Below are 19081 nucleotides of genomic sequence, written 5' to 3'. Positions count from 1 at the left end.
AAATAATAATGCATGAAGTTGGGAGCCTCCAGTCCCCCTTCCGATTTATTCTTCTGGAGGGTAGTCAAACTGATTTTAGCCTTTTTATTCTTTGAGTAGAATTTACCAATAGCAGAGTCTAACGATTGGAACCACTCTGATGTGGGTTTAAATGGAATCATGGAGAAAAGATAGTTGATTTTAGGTAATATTTTAATTTTGACTGTAGCTATTCGTCCCAAAAGGGAGATGGGGAGATTGTTGCAATGCCTCAGATCATCACAGACTTTGTCCAAAAGTGGGGTGAATTTCAGGTGAGCTAGTTCTGAGAGTTTGGAGGAAATATTTATGCCCAGATGTCTGATGTTGCCAGTAGGAAAAGAATAATGTGAGTTTTGGACTGCGGGATTCCACGAGTTTTCTGTTAAAGGTAATATAATTGATTTTGACCAGTTGAATGAGTAGTCTGAAAGATGCGAGAAGGTTGTGATGAGGATAAATACTTCCTTTACTGAAGTTTTGGGTTCTTGTAGATAAAGTAAAATGTCATCTGCGCATAGATTAATTTTGTGTTAAGACTCCAGAGCGCAGATACCTTTGATATCGGTGTTCTGACATACAGCTGTTGCTAATGGTTTGATAAAGATTGCAAACAAAAAGGGAGAGAGTGGGCATCCCTGTCTTGTTCCCCTTTGCAGACTGAAGCTTTGTGAAGTGATCCCAGTAGTGGTGACTGCAGCCTTGGGTGAGTTGTACGGAGCTGATACCCACTGGATAAATGATTCTCCGAAGCCAAGTTTGTGGAGCACAGTGAAGAGAAAGGACCAATTAACTTTGTCAAAGGCTTTTTCTGCGTCCAGTGACATAACAATCACTTCTTTGTTGTGGCGTTGCGTCAAAGAGATTAGATTTAGAAGTCTTCTGATATTGTTGGTGGAGTGTCAGCCATTTATGAATCCTGTTTTATCGCAGTGAATTATTGACGGGATGATTTTCTCCAGCCTGGAGGCGAGAGCTTTTGAGATAATTTTGATGTCGGTGTTGATTAGTGACAGAGATTGATAGCTAGAGGGAAACGTAGGATCTTTGTCCGGTTTCAATAATAATTTAATTGCAGCTGTATTCATGTATAAACTTATATAACCATTATTTTTAGTCTCTGTCACTGTCACCAGAGTGACAGGCTATTTTGATGACCTTGCTGTGGGTTAGCTTGGTTGCAAAAGCTAGTTTCTGGCCTACAGCCAGAAATGTATCAGTGCTTACAGCTTTCCAGTGACAGTAGGTGAGAGTGACGTCAAACACTACCAGGGGGACTTTACAGCTTGGTTTTTGTTTTCACAGTTGAAATGTCAACAAACCCTGGACATTCAGCAGCTTCATTTTCAAAGGTTTGGAAAGTAAATAGCTTGATGTGATAGTAGGAAATGGGAAAGAAATACCTATGTCTATGTTAAGCAAGTTTTGCAGCACAGAAAGCTGATTTTCATACTGTACTAAAATTTATGGAAAATTCAACAACACTATCACCGAAACCTGCTTTTTGTAAATTCACCTTACTGCATTTAATGGAAGTATTGCTACATGAATAATATTTTGCTGAACTTATTCATCCAATTGGTAAATGTGGAAGAATTACAGTCTGTATTAGTAGCCAGTCAGATGACAGGAGGACCTGAGACAGACAGACAGACATAAAAACAGTCTGCCTAGTTTGTCTTTGATTATAATTTCAAATGCTGTTTGCATTAGAAATTTTGCAGTAGACATTACACTCTAAGAAATTTCCCTGTAAATTTACAGTAAAGATCTGGCAGCAAAAGTTGCCAGCAGAGCACTGTTATTCTATAGTAAACCTACTGTATTCTACAACAACAGTTTATTACTGTAAAAAATTTTACAGTATCATGCTTTTTAGAGTTTATGCTTACAGTATGTTAATGTCAGTGTTTCATGCCATTATATTGTTATTCTACTGTTTGTACTGTAATCTTCATAGTTTACTACTGTAAAACTGATATCAGAGAATGTGATGATATAAAGTGATAACATTGCTAAAAATTAATGATTTAAAAATGCCACATCTCAAAATGAAAGCCCCAGAAAATAGTATAGCATAGAAATGGCTCAGACACGAGATGACTTTTCAACATTAAGTTTTTATTAAAGCCAGCTCTGTATCAAACATATTTCAAAAGCTGGCTTATTAAACCCATGAAATTTTAGTAACATACAATCACTTCCTCATGCTGAACAGGTTCTCACGCTGCATGTTCTAGTTCAGGTACAGAGTTTGGTTTCCATTTTTCCTCAACTGTAACAAAAGATATGTATATATCACTTAAATTATTTAACTTCTGCATTGAACACATTCAGCAGCTAACAAATTTCAAGTAATTCAAGTCTTATAAAATAAAATCTATAAAAACAATTAATGATATTTAACAGGTTGTCAACAATCTGTATAAAAATTGCATATCACAGTTCAGGGTACCCTGCCGTCAGAATCAGTCTTTCATAACTCATGATCATGTTCAATAAACACCAAGTCATGGAACAAACCTGGAACTTCAAAACTGAGACACTGAGACTGAAGTATATTGAACTGAACCAAACAATACTTGTTACCTTAAAATGACAACATGAACATCTGGTTGCAGACTGGGCTTTTGCTTTGTGAAAGTGAGGTCCTGTGTGGAGAGGTGCTGTGGGTTTACATGAAGTCCCAGTCAGAGTCCATGAGTCTTTTTATAAAGGTGGCTACATGGGGATTTACAGTAGATGCCTTTTTCTGGAGCAGCTTCCTGACCCCTTGGACATCACCTTCTCCTGGCTGGCCTTTGTTCCCCTCTCAGGGTTGATACCAAGAAAGCGCCAACAACGAAATGACAAAGAAAGAATATAATAGGTGTGGTAGGCAAAGATACCTTGAACTTAAGGTGGAACTCTGTCACATTCATCAAAAACAAAAACAAAAAAAATAAACAGGAAATTCAAATTATTAAGCAAAGCAGAGGCTTCCGCTTATAACAGCTATTTAGTTCAGTACACACTAAAATCAAATTTTTGCAGTTGTTTGCATAACAAGCAAATTTACCTAAGTGGAGAGAAAAGCAATATGACACATCCTACAAACTTTGTAAAAACTTCAAATAACCCAAATGGTCGAATGCAGACAAGTACATGTGGGGATTTAATAACAGATCAGTGAAGCATCACATCATATATTTGACGGAAAATTACACAAAAGACAGCGATAGCTAACCTAACCTAGTTGGAGTTGGTTGCTTAGAAATTCATTTTCCTGGCCTGTTTTGAAAGAAAGACCCAAAGTTTTGTCCACTCTGCAGCCAAAGGGGTGTATGCTAGCTGCTAGCTAACAGTGTGGGAAACGTTAGCATTCATGCTAGCGACTCGTGACTAACACCAAGCAGTAACTAACTTGGTTATGTCTATATTATGGTCAAAGAATAATATTACTGTCAAAGAATAAAACAGAAAATAGACTGACAGAATTAAAAGTAAGGCTGACTTTTAAAAAAAAAAAAATCACAGTTACCTTGTTAAGTGAACCACTGGAGCAGGATGGATCAGCTGCAGGTGGTCGGTGCAGGTCTGAGCCGGGCTGAAAATCGTCATCCTCAATTCTTCCTTTTCTCCTAATTCTTCCCTCACTAATGAGTAAAAACACTGATGCATAATATTTTAAGCCTATTTCATCACTTCTTTGTGTTGACTGTTTGCTAAATGCGGTGATGTGCAGGAAGATTTGCCAAGACGAGTAACGGTTGGACTGCGGCAACAGTCACACTCAAATCAATCCAAACCAGAAAAACACTAATCTGCTGTAAGATTGTATGGTAGCTTGTTGTTAATATTTTGTTCTTTAAAATCACATGAATTAACAGTATTCATCTGTATTTACAAAGAACGGTACATTACTGTACAAAATATGCTGTATTTTTACAGCAATTTGTTACAGTGTAGCTTGCAATAAAATGACTAAGCAGATGTTCTTAAGTACTGAAATAGCCTGTGAAATTAATTGATAAGACAATGTAACACTTACTCCCAAATAATGCTTCCACTCCCTCTGCCAGTCAGTAGAGTGTCATCTTGTTTATTTCTGGAATAGATGCCGTACCCCCACCTACCTCTCCTTTCTTCAATCAATCAGTGTAATTTTGAGCACTACAGGAAATCCATTCCACTGCATCTGAGACAGGACTTTCGACACATATTCGAACAAACAAGCATACAGAATAACCAGCCCAAGGTCAGTGTGTATTCATCACCCCCTCCCCACCATTGTCCATTGCATCACTTGATTTTGTTTTCCAATTTCACAGAATTGCAGCATCCTCCACTGTTTTCACAGCATTAGCCATTGTTAGATTTGTATCTTGTGAGTGCCCAAGGAGGCAGAACTGATGCAGAGCTCCCATGTGTACTGATTAGGGAACGCAATTGCATTTCTCAAAGTCAAGGTCATGGAGCCCAATCCCATTAAACCACCACCCAGATTGATCTCTCCTGTTTTTTGTTTGGGCTCTTAGCTAGCAAAATCTAGTGCACTACTGTCATGGCTCCGGATTTGTTCTATTGTTTAATTAGTAAATGGATTCAAATTAGGGCTGAACAGCACATTGTCCCATCACAGCACCTGACTATAGTTCTATTTAGTGCTGAATAATTCAGATATCCGGTGAGCTGTGAAAAGTAAGCAGGTGTGTTCCCACATGCTAAATAAAACCTGACTGACTGATTGGGAACAAAACAGGAGATTGGAAAGTATAAGGAGTGCAACAGACAGTGATAAAAAAGTAAAGGGGCTGAGGAAGACAAATGTTCCTCACCTATCCACTTGTCATTCCCATACCAGGACAGATTGCCTTTAGTGCTGTCGTAGTATCCAATCTTCTTATAGCTCCCTCCTGTAAGACACATGGGGGGTGGGGGGTGGGGTGGGGTGGGGTGGGGTGGGGGTAGTCATACTGGTTAGCCAACCTTAACAGCCAAATGTGGACTGGGAAGTATTGTGGGCAGAGTATCAAAAACAGTCAAGTAGTTAAAGCTGGTATTGAAAATCTCTGCAGGGTCTGAATCTTCTTATAAGTCAGTGATCAGACATTTCCTGATTTAAAATGTTCTATATTTTGCATTAAATGGAATCAGCTGAATCTGAAATTAAGTGAAATAAAATCCTCTCCATGTTCTGAAATGGGTTGTTTTACTTTTTTTCTGAAATGACAAAATTCCGAAATGAGAACATTAATATCAATGTTTTGTCTATGTGACGTGTTGTGTATATGTACAGAGTTGGAATCAGAACAGTCTAGCTTAGCAGAAAGACTTGAAGTGGTGAGAAGTAGTTGGTCAAGCTCTGTCCGGAACACAAAAATACACCAACATCTGAAAAGCTCACTGAATTGTATCTTGTGCATGTGTTGCATACACTGTTCCTGTGTACATTATGGAACATAATGTATAGTGTTTCCATTTACAGTGCGGTTGCCAAGTGGTTGTCGAGCACAAGTTTCAATTTCAGTCTTTGTTTAATGAAACTGGCAACTTTGCTGAGACAAAAACACACAAGTCACTGCAAGAAATAATTCCAATTTGTAATAGCTCCTGAAACTACACATTGCCATTTGGTTTGTGTTTTTACACAGATTAACAACTGTGGGGACGAAGAGACAGTGGGGTTGATTGGTTTGTGTTCTCTTTGCACCCGTTTCCTTGTTTTTATTCCTCTTTTCAGTCCTATGCAGACAACAGCCTTAAGACAGCTGCATACTTAACACAGAGACATGAGATGGTGATCAATTTTGAAAGGGATAACAAGAACCACAAAATATTGAGCTGTTTTGTTTTGTGTCATCTTGAGACCTAATCCTGACTGGGTTCTAAAAATGATGTCAGTCTTTATAGGGCACCTGCTTTCCTTGGAAAAACATCCAATTCTTCTCTCTCAGTAAATATATAGCTTTAGTTCAGACACAACTGTCAATTTCTTTGACATTTGCATCTTTTTTCCTTTTAGGAAATTATGACAGATACACTGTGTCTTCGTCCTTTCACCCAAAAAAAAAAAACAAACAAAACAAAAACAGTACACTCCATGCAATATTTCATAAATTAAATCCAGACCAAAGGGATCACTGTAGGCCTCTTGTAATGAAAAAATTACCCATGTGAGTAAATGGCCTGTCATTAATTGTACCACAACCCACCACCCACTGTACTCCACTGCTTTTAGTCACATAATGATTACACATAATTCTTACAGTCAACTAACAGGGTTCTACTTTTAGTTCACATACACTGCATGGCTCACTGATCACATGGGCTTGACTCACAAAGGCTTTTTCTGAAGGTTACATGGTAGACGATGATAGCTTTATCAATCTGTTGGTCAACCACAATGACAAAATAGCGATTAAGTGTAATTTGTAAAGATGGTAATTTTCATTTTGGCTTTTATAAACTCCTTAATAGTATTCAACTAAAGGGGAATAAACTGTAAGCAATCTGGCAATGTTGCTTTAGCTATGCAGGAGTATTTAACTCAAATATCTCTCTCTCTCTCTCTCTCTAACACTGATGACCCTCTCATGTCCCCTAACTATCCTCTGCAGGGCTTTTCTGTCTTCAGTTACCTAAGGAAGTGCTGCCTCTGCTGGGGCATTTCTTGATCCTTAAGGTGTTCTTTTTTTCCCAGTTTTATTTATTGAACATTTTAGACAATCAGTGATTTACAGCACAAGGTATAAAAAAAATAGAAAAAGCATTGATTGTCAGCACCCTACCCACCCACTCACCACCCACTGCCAGGTCAAACACTCAGAACAAAAAAATAAATAAATGAATAAAAATTGATGAAAAAAAACAATTCCATACTAGAAAATAATTAAATAAATACATTAAAGAATAAAAGTAAATGATTACAAGTTAAATATGCCGGACACAGATTGATGACAAATGCACAAGAGAAAGTGCAGATTCCCACTGTTGCTCTGTCAATTTGACACCGAGACTCTCCTCCCATATGCTTCGAACAGCAGTGAGGGAAGTTGAAGATGTCACGGGGGTGGTGGTGAACCCAGGTCGAGAACACACAAACTCACAGCAGGATCAAGCAGAAATTAAATTTATTTTGTACAAATTAAGTATGTCAACAGAACTAAGGGGGAGTGAGTGACAGAAACTAAGGACTAAATCAACGTGAAACTAAAACCAGGAAACACTCTAACTAAGGAACTCACTAGAGACTGAAAAAGGGGCAGACAGGCTACCGGAGACCGGCGGTCCAGGTTTTGTTCTCCGCTGGGGTGGATGAGCGGCAGAGAGTGGTTTTAGCAGTCCTGGAGATCCAGAGGCAGGGGCAGCGAGGACAGGCTGAGGCAGGCAGGGATGAGACACCTCCTCCTCCAGAGGTGAACGCCAGTTCAGAGTTTGGTAGTGGACAGGAATGACAGGGGAGCCCGGGCAGCGTGACCAGCAGAGACTGCAGGTACAGGGGAAAAAGATTAGTTCAGAGTTTGCAGGTGAACACAAACCAAACGTGCTGAGGCCAACCTAACAGCTTGGAGCTGGAGCAACAATCTGGCAGGGTGTTGAGTGTGGAGCTGGCTTTTATGGAGTGAGATGGAGAACAGGTGTGCTGCATCACGGCTGCCCACAGTTCTGATTACACTGATTGGTTATTGCAGGCAGCTGCTGTAGGGAGTGAGTGGAGACCAGGTGAGGAGGAGGAGGTGATCAGGAGGGCATTGAGGCAGGGACTGAGGAGGAAGCCTTGACAGTACCCCGCCTCCTACATGCGCCTCCTGGCGCACGTTGGAAGCGCTCTGGGTGTTGCTGGCGGAAGTCTGCTATGAGGCTTGGGTCCAAGATTTGTCGACGGGGAATCCAGCTCCGTTCCTCCGGTCCATAACCCTCCAAGTCCACCAGGTACTGCAGGCACCTGCCACGGCGGCGGACATCCAGAAGTCTCCTGACGGTGTAAATCGGATGGTCATCCAGGGTCCTGGGCGGTGGTGGTGTAGGCACAGGGGGGCCAAAGGGCTTTCTCGGACTGGTTTGAGCTGGGACACGTGGAAGGTGGGGTGGACCCGCATAGAGCGGGGAAGCTTCAGGCGGACGGGGGGGCAAACCGGTCACAAAATCCAGGGCAATGTGGGACCAAGGTCGTCTAGGAATTGGCAGAGGATTGAGAAGGCCGGCACTGGGCTGGGTCGAGGTCTTGTTACGTGCACAGGCTGAGATGTATTTGCGTGCATCGCGTTCCATGGAGGGCCACCAGAATCTGCGTCGGAGCATAGCGAGTGTCCGAGAAACCCCTGGGTGGCAGGTCAGCTGGCTGGAGTGGGCCCATTGTAGTACGGGGGAGCGGGCAGTGTCAGGGACAAATAAGGTGTTTGGAGGACCTCCTCCTGGGTCAGGTTGTTGTCCCTGGGCCTGGCGAACCACAGACTCAACCTCCCACGTCAAGCCTGCGAGGTACTTGGTCTGGAGGATGGGCTCTGGATCCTCGGAAGCCTCCTCCTTGGTGTACGGCCGGGAGAGGGCATCTGGTTTCAGATTCCTAGACCCTGGGCGATAGGACAGGGAAAAGTTAAAGCGACCAAAGAATAGGGCCCACCTGGCTTGACGCGAGTTGAGTCTCTTGGCAGTCTGGATGTACTGGAGGTTCTTGTGGTCTGTCCAGACCAGGAATGGCTGCTCTGCTCCCTCCAGCCAGTGACGCCACTCCTCCAACGCCAACTTGACCGCCAGGAGCTCCCGATTGCCGATGTCATAATTTCTCTCGGCCGGCGACAGTTTCCTTGAGAAATAGGAACAGGGATGGAGTTTGTTGTCTTTGGGGAAACGCTGGGATAACACTGCCCCCACTCCAGTATCCGATGCATCTACCTCCACCACGAACTGGAGGCTGGGATCTGGCTGGGTGAGAACGGGGGCCGAGGTGAACCGGACCTTGAGCTCCTGGAATGCTGCCTCGGCCTCTGGGTTCCAAGTAAACTTCCTGAGGGTCAAGGTGAGCGCCGTGAGGGGGGCAGCAATACGGCTGTAGTCCTTTATGAAGCGGCGGTAGAAGTTGGCGAACCCGAGGAACCGCTGAAGCTGTTTCCGGTCATCAGGCCTCGGCCACTCTTCTACCGCCGCAACCTTGGCAGGGTCCATCCTGATCTCACCCGCAGAGATGATGTACCCCAGGAAGGAGTCTGTCTGAGCGTGAAACTCGCACTTCTCGGCTTTGACATACAGGTGGTTCCGGAGGAGTCGCTCGAGAACCTGCCGGACGTGCAGACGGTGCTCCTCCTGGCTGCGGGAGAAGATCAGGATGTCATCAAGGTAAACAAAGACACAGCGGTTCAGGAAATCACGGAGGACATTGTTCACCAGGTTCTGGAAGATGGCGGGGGCATTGGTCAGGCCGAAGGGCATTACGAGGTACTCGTAATGCCCTAGGGGGGTGTTGAACGCCGTCTTCCACTCATCCCCCTCCCTGATGCGAACCAGATGATAGGCGTTCCGGAGGTCTAGTTTAGTGAACACCGTTGCTCCGTGAAGGGGGGCGAAGGCTGAGCTGATCAGAGGAAGTGGGTATTTGTTCTTCACAGTTATGCTATTTAAGCCACGGTAATCAATGCAGGGACGGAGAGTCCCGTCTTTCTTTCCCACAAAGAAAAACCCTGCGCCAACTGGGGAGGATGATGGGCGGATGAGTCCAGCCGCGAGAGAGTCTTGGATGTAGGACTCCATTGCTGCATGTTCGGGCTTGGACAGGTTGTATAAGCGCCCCCTGGGCAGGGCGGCTCCGGACGGTAATTCGATAGCGCAGTCGTACGGGCGGTGTGGGGGCAGAGACAGGGCTCGGTCTTTATCAAACACCTGGACTAGGTCATGGTAATCGCAGGGAACAGTGGACAGGTCTACTGGTGTGGGTGGGGAAGCTTGGACCGGATTTGCTGGAGCAGGGGCAGAACGGAGGCAGGTGGCGTGGCAGCCCTTGCTCCAGGTCAGGATCCTTCCCAGGGCCCAGTCAATGTGAGGGTTATGTTGTCTTAGCCAGGGGAAGCCGAGAACCAGGGGGGAGCTAAGGGTCTGAAGGACACAGAATGACAGGTCTTCTTGATGATTGCCGGAGAGGAGGATGGTGACAGGTACAGTCTTGAGGGAAACCTGGGCTAGGCGTTGACCGTTGAGTGCCCGTGCGTACAGCAGAGCGGGCAGGGGCTCCATGGGGATTCCTAGCTGCATTGCCAGAGCCTCATCCATAAAATTTCCCTCTGCCCCGGAATCGATAAAGGTTGAAATGGTGAGGCGCTGTCCACCCCAGATTAGGGTGGCTGGGACTCTGAGCTGCTGTAGGGGGGAAGAGACTGAAGTACTGCTCACCAGGATTCCCCCTGTTACTGGCGAGCCAGGCCTTTTCCCCGCTTGGATGGGCAGGCAGCAGCGTAGTGACCCATCTCGCCACAATACAGGCACGCATTGGTCTGGCGTCTGCGCTGCTTCTCCTCTTCAGACAGGTGGGCCCGCCCCAGCTGCATCGGCTCATCCTCCGGGGCGGAAGCAGCAGGCGGGGGGGCGGATGCCACCAGTAGTATGCGGGGCGGCGGATTACGGCTGGGGCTTGGAGCACGGTAGGAGGGGCGTGGCTGAGTCAGCTGCAGGAACCGGGCTCCTCTCTCCCGGCGGCGCTCCTGTATACGGTTGTCTAGCCGTATGGCCAAGGCAATGAGCTCATCGAGGGAGGAGGATTCGTCTCGTGTGGCCAGTTCATCTTTCACAGCCTTGCTCAGTCCTCGCTGGAAGGCTCCCTGTAGCGCCACGTCGTTCCAACCACTCTCCGCCGCAAGGGTCCGGAACTCCACAGCGTATTCCGCAGTACTTCTGGAGGCTTGGCGGAGAGAAAAAAGGCGGCCGCCAGCATCTCGGCCACGAACCAGGTGGTCAAAAACCTTCCTCATTTCCTGAACGAAAGCGACGTAGGAATGGCAGACGGCAGTCTGCGCCGCCCAGACCGCCGATCCCCAGTCACGAGCTGCCCCGGCAAGTAAACTGAGAATGTATGCTATGCGGGACCGGTCAGTACTGTAAGTGAGGGGCTGCAACTCAAACACCAGAGAGGTTTGCATAAGAAATGCCTGACAGGAGCCCTGGTCCCCCCCGTAACGCTCTGGCGTAGGGACAAAAGGTTCGTGGGTTACCGGGGGACCCTGGCTCGTCCCCGCGGGCCCCGGACCTGAAGCGGGCCGAGACCTAATGCTTGGAGTGGGTGTAGGCAGCCGCTGTGCGATTAACGTAGACAGCTCAGTAACTTTATCAGTTAGTGTGTTTACCTGAGAGAGCATGTTATGATTCAAATCAGATAATCCTTTAAGCATTTGATTATGCTGTCCTAGGAGCCCCCCCTGGTTAGATACAGCCTGATGTAACTGCTGTATCGACTCGAGGCCGGGCTGTGTGTTCTCAGGGTTCATTGTGGCCAGATTGTTCTGTCACGGGGGTGGTGGTGAACCCAGGTCGAGAACACACAAACTCACGGCAGGATCAAGCAGAAATTAAATTTATTTTGTACAAATTAAGTATGTCAACAGAACTAAGGGGGAGTGAGTGACAGAAACTAAGGACTAAATCAACGTGAAACTAAAACCAGGAAACACTCTAACTAAGGAACTCACTAGAGACTGAAAAAGGGGCAGACAGGCTACCGGAGACCGGCGGTCCAGGTTTTGTTCTCCGCTGGGGTGGATGAGCAGCAGAGAGTGGTTTTAGCAGTCCTGGAGATCCAGAGGCAGGGGCAGCGAGGACAGGCTGAGGCAGGCAGGGATGAGGAACCTCCTCCTCCAGAGGTGAACGCCACTTCAGAGTTTGGTGGTGGACAGGAATGACAGGGGAGCCCGGGCAGCGTGACCAGCGGAGACTGCAGGTACAGGGGAAAAAGATTAGTTCAGAGTTTGCAGGTGAACACAAACCAAACGTGCTGAGGCCAACCTAACAGCTTGGAGCTGGAGCAACAATCTGGCAGGGTGTTGAGTGTGGAGCTGGCTTTTATGGAGTGAGATGGAGAACAGGTGTGCTGCATCACGGCTGCCCACAGTTCTGATTACACTGATTGGTTATTGCAGGCAGCTGCTGTAGGGAGTGAGTGGAGACCAGGTGAGGAGGAGGAGGTGATCAGGAGGGCGTTGAGGCAGGGACTGAGGAGGGAGCCTTGACAGAAGATATAGACCAAACAGACCTATATGAAAAGGAAATTCATCCCTTCGCAATTGGATCTGTGTTTAAAAGAGTATCAACCAAGGTTTCCGGAGGGCGATTTGGAAAGTGGGGGAACAATTTTTTAACATAGTCGCGGGTCTGAAAAAAAACAAAAAAGATGATGTCGTAGGAGGTTACACAATTTCTATATATGGAGGCCAGAGTAGATGGACCCAGGAGACCAAAAGCCTTTCTAAACTGACACCAGATCTTTAAAGAGACAGCCACAGTGGGACAGCTGGCCAAATTCGACACAGGTAGAGAAAGTTGTGCGCACAAAATTGATCGTAGTGAAAACGGGGAGGCTTTGTTTTCTAAATGTACCCATACTGGCACGGATTCTTGATCTTCACACAACCAGAAGAGAAGCTTTTGAATGTTTGCTGCCCAATAATAATGTCTAAAGACGGGAAGGGCAAAACCACCTCTGTCCTTAGGGGACTGCAAAATTGATTTGCGAATTCTTGATGGCTTGCCATTCCATAAGAATATTGAAATTTTTTTTGTCCAAAGTGTCAAAGAAAGATTTAGTCAGCAAAACAGGAAGGTGCTGAAAAAAGTATAAAAATATGGGGAGAACAACCATCTTAATCAAATTTATTCAGCCCACAAGCGATAGGGGTAAAGTTGACCAGCGATCAAAATCCTCTTCAGTCTTTACAAAAAGGGGAGCGAGCTTACTGCAATAAATATCAGAGAGAGATGTGGTGATATGAATACCTAAGTAGCGGAAACCATCACTTGACCATTTAAACGGAACTATGGAATGAGGCAGCTGCTTGGCCAATTTATTTATCAGTAGGATCTCACTTTTTTGGTAATTGAGTTTATATCCGGAGACATTGCTGTATTCATCAAGAAAGTTAAAAATTGTGGGGAATGAATTGACTCGATCTGATACATAAAGGAGGAGGTCGTCCGCATATAAGGAAACTTTATGAACTGTATCTGAAAGCCAGCAACTGAGTGTAACCAAAGGGCCAACAGTTCTATGACCAACGTGAACAAAAGTGGGGAAAGAGGGCATCCCTGTCTCGTACCACGGCATAGAGGGAATGGAGGAGAAGAAATATTGTTAGTTTGGACTGAGGCCCTTGGCGATGAGTAGAGAAGCTTAACCCAGTCAACAAAAGCCCCACCCAGCCCAGGGCGAAAGCTTCATTATACATGTCCATCAGATAAGGGCTAAGCAAGTTGGAAAAGGTCTTGCAATATTTGGCAGTAAAGCCATCTGGGCCAGGTGACTTGACACTGAAGCGATTTAATAGCTTCCTGAACTTCAGCCATGGTGACAGGGCCCCCCAGTATTTCTGCCTTATCCCCAGCAATTTGTGGAAAATCAATTTTGTCCAATGTACTGTTTGGTGAATGAGGGTGATCTGAGGTATAGAGAGAGGTGTAAAACTCTGCAAAAGTACTGTTAATTAAGTTTGGGTCACTAAATACCTCTCCTGTAGCTGCTTTGACTTCTTGGATTAGCCTCGAAGTTACCTCAGCACTTGCCCGGTGGGCCAGTAACTTGCCTGCTTTGTCTCCTAATTTGTAAAAATGCTGTTTAGATGTTAGTAATAAGGTGTTAACCCTAGTGATGGAAATAAAATCAAACTCAGTTTGTAGTTTAAGGAATTCCCCATACAGGCTTGGGTCTGGGTTGACAGCATAACGTTCATCGATAGCCTTTATATCCCTCAGAATTCTGGCTTTTTGTGAATTCTCAACTTTCTTGGCATTTGATATAAAAGAAATAAGATGACCCCTAATGTAGGCTTTAGATGCCTCCCAAAGTATTCCTCTACCTGTGTCGGGCAAGTCGTTCAGCTAAAAAAAACAGTAATTTGTGAGTGCACAAATTGTTTGTAGTGGTCTTCCGCCAAAAGGACAGAGTTAAACCTCCAAGGTCTCGGCGGGTGCGGGCGTGCAAACATAGCCAAATCCAGAGAAGTTGGGGCATGATCAGTGATAATGATACTGTGGTAGTCTTTTGTAACTATTTTTGAAAGTAACCTTACATCTAAAAGAAAAAAGTCGATCCGGGAGTAGGAGTGATGAACATGAGAGAAAAAGGAGTACGTTTTGGTATCCGGAAATCTATGTCTCCACGGGTCAGTAAGACCAAATTGTTGTGACAAGGTAGATAAAGTTTTTGCTGATCTGGATGGTGGAGCGACTTTATTAGATGATCGATCCAGCACCGGATCCTGAACAGCAAATTAAAATCACCTCCCATAATTATGTAATGGCCTTCAAGGTCTGGAAAGGATGCGAATAAACTAGTTATGAAGAGGCTGTCATCCCAATTGGGACCGTAGACACAAACAAACAGGAGTACCTTGGAGTCTCCCCAAAACCATCAAATACCTCCCGTGTGGGTCTAATATTGATCTGTCTGCCGTGAATGGCAACCCCCTGCAGATAAGAATGGCAGTACCCCTGGTTTTACTGTTAAACGTTGAGTGGAAAACCTCTCCAACCCAGCCTTTTTTAAACCAAACTGTCTCCCTGTTAAGCATGTGTTTTTCCTGGAGAAAGTATACGTCACCTTTAAGCCGATACAGGTGAGTCATTACCCGGCCCAGCTTTGTGGCACTCCCCGTCCCCTTCACATTCCAAGATGCAACCTTAAGTACATTATTAGAAGTCATATCTCAATGACAAAGTCACAGGGATCATTGTTAATGTGTAACATACCACTGGGGTACAAGGTGTGCGAGGTAATCGGATTGAGCATCTGCAATGGGATTGGGGGAAAAAGAAAAAAAGAGAGAAAGAAAAAAAGGAAAACAAGAAACAAAATAAATAACAAAACAAAAAGAAAACACAAACAAAAGAAAACAAAAACAAACAAGCAAACAAAACAAGAAAGGCCTGAAAATTCCCACACCCAAATAGCAAACTTTTGTGTCCATTGCACCATTGTGCCAACTACACTCTAAGACTTCCCTCTTTCAAAATTCCCGTCTCCCATATCGTTAACGCATTTTGGTCACTTAGCATTATCATGCAAAAATACCTGGGCAATATTGGTAACCATGAAAGCAGGAAAGAAGGGGCAAATATATTGAAAAATTGTGCGCGAAAAGCACCAAGTAGCTAGTAAGAGAAACTAAGAGTGTAGTATATTCCAACACATACAGAACACAGTCCCGTACCACTCTATATGACAGTCTCCTTACATTCTTTGAGCCATATGAACATTAATCAAAGTAGCCGGTTGTCTTCATTAGCAACAGGTAGAGACTGAAACGCGTGTTAACCAACTACATAAAAGTCAGTTACCGGCAGGCTGTGCGTCCCGGTGACACGATGCAATAAAGTCTGTGGCTTCTTTCTCGATCCATCTTCGGCCACGATAGAGAGCTTAGCAGTGTAGCGGAGAGCAGGTTTAAGGCCCAGGTCGTATAGCTTCTTCATGATGTCCTAATACTGGGCGCGTTGTTCCACGATCTCGGGAGTGTAGTCCTTAAAGATGTGGATAGAATGGCCATTGTATTTCAACTTGCCCCGCAGTTTTCGGGCTGCACGCACCACTAGCTCTCGGGTTTGGAATCGGTGAAAACAGATGAGCATGGCCCGAGGTCTACCCTGTGGGCCCGGCCTTGTGGCTAGAGTGCGATGAACCCGGTCTAATTCAGGTGGAGACGCCAGAACATCAGTACCAAGCACGTCGAAGAGCAGTCGGGAGAAGAAGGCAGTCAGTTGGGAGCCCTCTATGTTTTCGGGGAGACCGAGGATGCGTATATTGTTGCGCCGACTTCTCCCTTCGAGGTCTATTATTTTAGCTTTTAGCTTAGCATTCTCCGAAGCTGTTCAGTTAGCCTAGGATCCATATCTCCAACAGAGTTCGTGAACTGCTCCAGATTATCAATGCAGAGTTAGTGGTCATTCACCGTGGTTTGTACCGTGTCCAGTTTGGCCTCATATTTCATGTAGGTGTCTTCTGTCCGCCAAAAGTGCCTCTTTGTGCTCGGCTAGCTGCGCCGTTAGCAATGCTGAGATCGTACTGGTGATGTTAGATTCTTCTCACCCCTGTTCTTCTCTTTTCGGTTTCTTCGACATGGTTTCACTCGGCCTTTATGTAATGAGTAAGGTATAGGTAGAGCAAAAATAGATGAGGCCAAATGACCAAATAGGACCGTTAAAGGTCGGGAGCTCAGACACGCGCATCTACTCCATGAGACCGCTCACCGGAAGTCTCGATCCTTAAGGTGTTCTTGTTCCATCTCAGGTCCTGCGAGATCTGCAATCCAAGGAACTTGATGTTCTCCACTCTCTCCACTGTGCAGCTGCTGAGGGGAGCATGCTCAGGCTGTGACCTCTGAAAGTCAATAATCATATCTTTCGTTTTATCCACATTGAGCACCGGGTTGTTCTCTCTGCACCAGACCTCTATGTCTTTAACTCCTTCCCTGTACATTGATTCCTCATTTATCTGAATAAGTCCCACCACCGTGGTGTCATCCACAAACTTGATTATCTGGATCCCTTCATGTCTTGATGAACAGTCGTGTGGTAGCAGTGTAAACAACAGTGGACTGAATACACAGCCTTGAGGAGTCCAGAGCTCAGTGTGTGTCTCTCAGGAAGTCCAGGATCCAGAGACACATGGGTGGTGTTCATGGGTGGGGGGGGGAAGCAGGCTGCTCTGGCGGTTCAGGTTCGCACCCTTGTCATCAGAGTGCGGTGACAAACAGGAGGATCTGACACTGAGTGAAGTGCAGAGCCGGACTTTGTAGCAGCGGTGATGAGGATCAGATGAGCTGCAGGTGTAGAGGTCCAGCAGCTGCTCTGCATCTGCGCTGATTGCCAGCAGCATGGACTGCAGCAAGAGGGGAGAGTTACAGAACAGGCAGACGAACAAATGGTAGGAAGGGGAGCAGGCAGGGGCCTTGACATTATGGTGTTAAAAGATGATCTGAAATCAATGTACAGGATTCTGGCATAGGTGTCTATGGTCCAGATGAGTGATGACAGAGTGCAAGGTGATTGATATTACATCCTCTGTGGAGCAGTTGGGACAATATGCAAACTGGAGTGGATCAAGTGATGCACAGAGGCTGGCTATGATGTGTGGTTTTGACGAGCCATTCAAAACACTTTATCACAACTGATGTTAGTGCAACAGGGCAGTAGTCATTTAGATAAGTTACAACTGATTTCTTTGCCATTGGTAAGATAGTGAATGTTTTACCCTGAAGGCTACATTTCGGGCTGTCAGTAGTGAGCGCACCTCTTTTTGGGAAAAAGAGGTGCGCTACATTTTCTGAAGTTTAAAAAGATCCCCTTTATCAACTGGCCAAACCACATTTAGAGGTGGTCTGGCCTCCAAATGGTTTTTCCATTTTTAAATACTTAGAGTTGGATATTCTATGTAGTTAGACACTCTTGTGCCATATGTACTGCAGCATGTAACAAAGGTGTGACATAAGTGTCTGCCTTAGGAGGAACCTTTTTTCAAAGTCTTATGACATGTACTTACTATTACAAATGTGGACTTGCAGACTGCAGAAAAGCCAACAATGTCCAAGCTGGGAAGCTAAGAAAAGGCTGGAATGATCATCCTTTAACCATATCCATTTTTTTCAACTTAGCTTAGAGAGAGAACTGCACAAGGCTAGTTTACTTCACTACTAAAAAACAATTTAAAAACATCACACAATGAGAGCATTGTGTGATGAGGAGGCCTGAAGCAACAAAGGAAAATCATCAAAACAAGCTTAATTTTAAATTAATTATACAAATACAGACAGCCTCCGATTGTGACACATTCCGGCAATGTCAGAGGAACGCAAATGCAAAGATTGAAAAGGAGAACACAGGCTCAGTAATCAAAAGACAGCCAGCTTTCTAGACCATTGCGATCAAAGATAGGACACACCACAATCACCAAATAATCACTCAGCTACCTCTATTCCATTCCATTAAAAAAACAACAGTAAGCCTGCACAAAAATAGTAATATGAACAGTGTAGAGGAGTGTTTCCATTGGTTGTAGGCTATTGTTGAACAACACAGGCAGACATAATGTTAGTTTGTTTCCTGAAATAAACATGAACTAGGGTGTACTCCGGTTGCCCAGTAGTTTCCAGTGAAGTGGACTGCACATGAGATTCAGCCAACATTCCAAAAGGTAGGGAGCAAAGTGTTCAGTTCAACAGAAACAGTTTGTCAGAGGTTGACAAGTAAGATTACCCATAAGTCATTGTGCCTTGCTGGAGCACCAAAAAGGGTCAGACAGCAGAGCTGATTTAATCTAGCACCAACTATTAAATATGTCTATAAAATTATTATCATTGGTGTGACTATACAAATGTCTTGGTTAGTTAAAAACAACAATTCTAAAAGAACTTTATGCTGACAGAGTGAAGTTAACTTTCAACCTTTTGGATATATAATGCAGTAACTTTGTCACTTTATACAATTAGACATTTGGGTGAAATGGTGTCATAATTAGCATACAAATTCTTGGATGATGGCCAAAGATATATTTTGTGAGGTTACAGATACCTTTGACCACCAAATTCTAATCAGTTCATTGTGTCAAAGCTGCTGCCCTGACGTGTATTTGCAGAATTTGAATGTCTTTTCTGTTCTCCTTGCCTCTCTCCCTCTGACATTTCTGTTCTGTTTCTGCTATGGACTGTCATCTCTGCTGTGCTTTGTTCAGCAAACAAGCTCACCTAATTTGGATCCACTGATCCCTTCCACAGTATAATGGCACCAGTCTCAGAAACGCCCAGCAGGCAGGCGTTGGTGGCGGGTGTTGATGAGAAAATCGATTTTCATAAAAACAAATCGACATTAAGTACAAACTCGAATTAATCGATAAAAT

General features: G+C 44.8%; 1 protein-coding gene across 3 annotated transcripts in view; it reads right to left on the bottom strand.

Annotated features, from left to right (window-relative positions):
- Nucleotides 1-19081, bottom strand: part of gabbr1b (gamma-aminobutyric acid (GABA) B receptor, 1b) — a 124548-nt gene that overhangs the window by 55667 nt on the left and 49800 nt on the right. For 2 of the 3 annotated variants that reach the window (XM_055017657.1, XM_055017655.1), the window contains one exon: nt 4836-4913. The exons of the other annotated variant lie outside the window; for it this stretch is intronic. In XM_055017657.1, the coding sequence (XP_054873632.1) occupies nt 4836-4913 (78 nt within the window). The remainder of the gene's footprint in view (nt 1-4835; nt 4914-19081) is intronic. 3 annotated transcript variants of the gene reach the window in all.

The sequence above is a fragment of the Amphiprion ocellaris genome, chromosome 15, assembly GCF_022539595.1.
Source record: "Amphiprion ocellaris isolate individual 3 ecotype Okinawa chromosome 15, ASM2253959v1, whole genome shotgun sequence".
NCBI lineage: Eukaryota > Metazoa > Chordata > Actinopteri > Pomacentridae > Amphiprion > Amphiprion ocellaris.
This window is presented reverse-complemented; position numbering and strand designations above follow the sequence as displayed.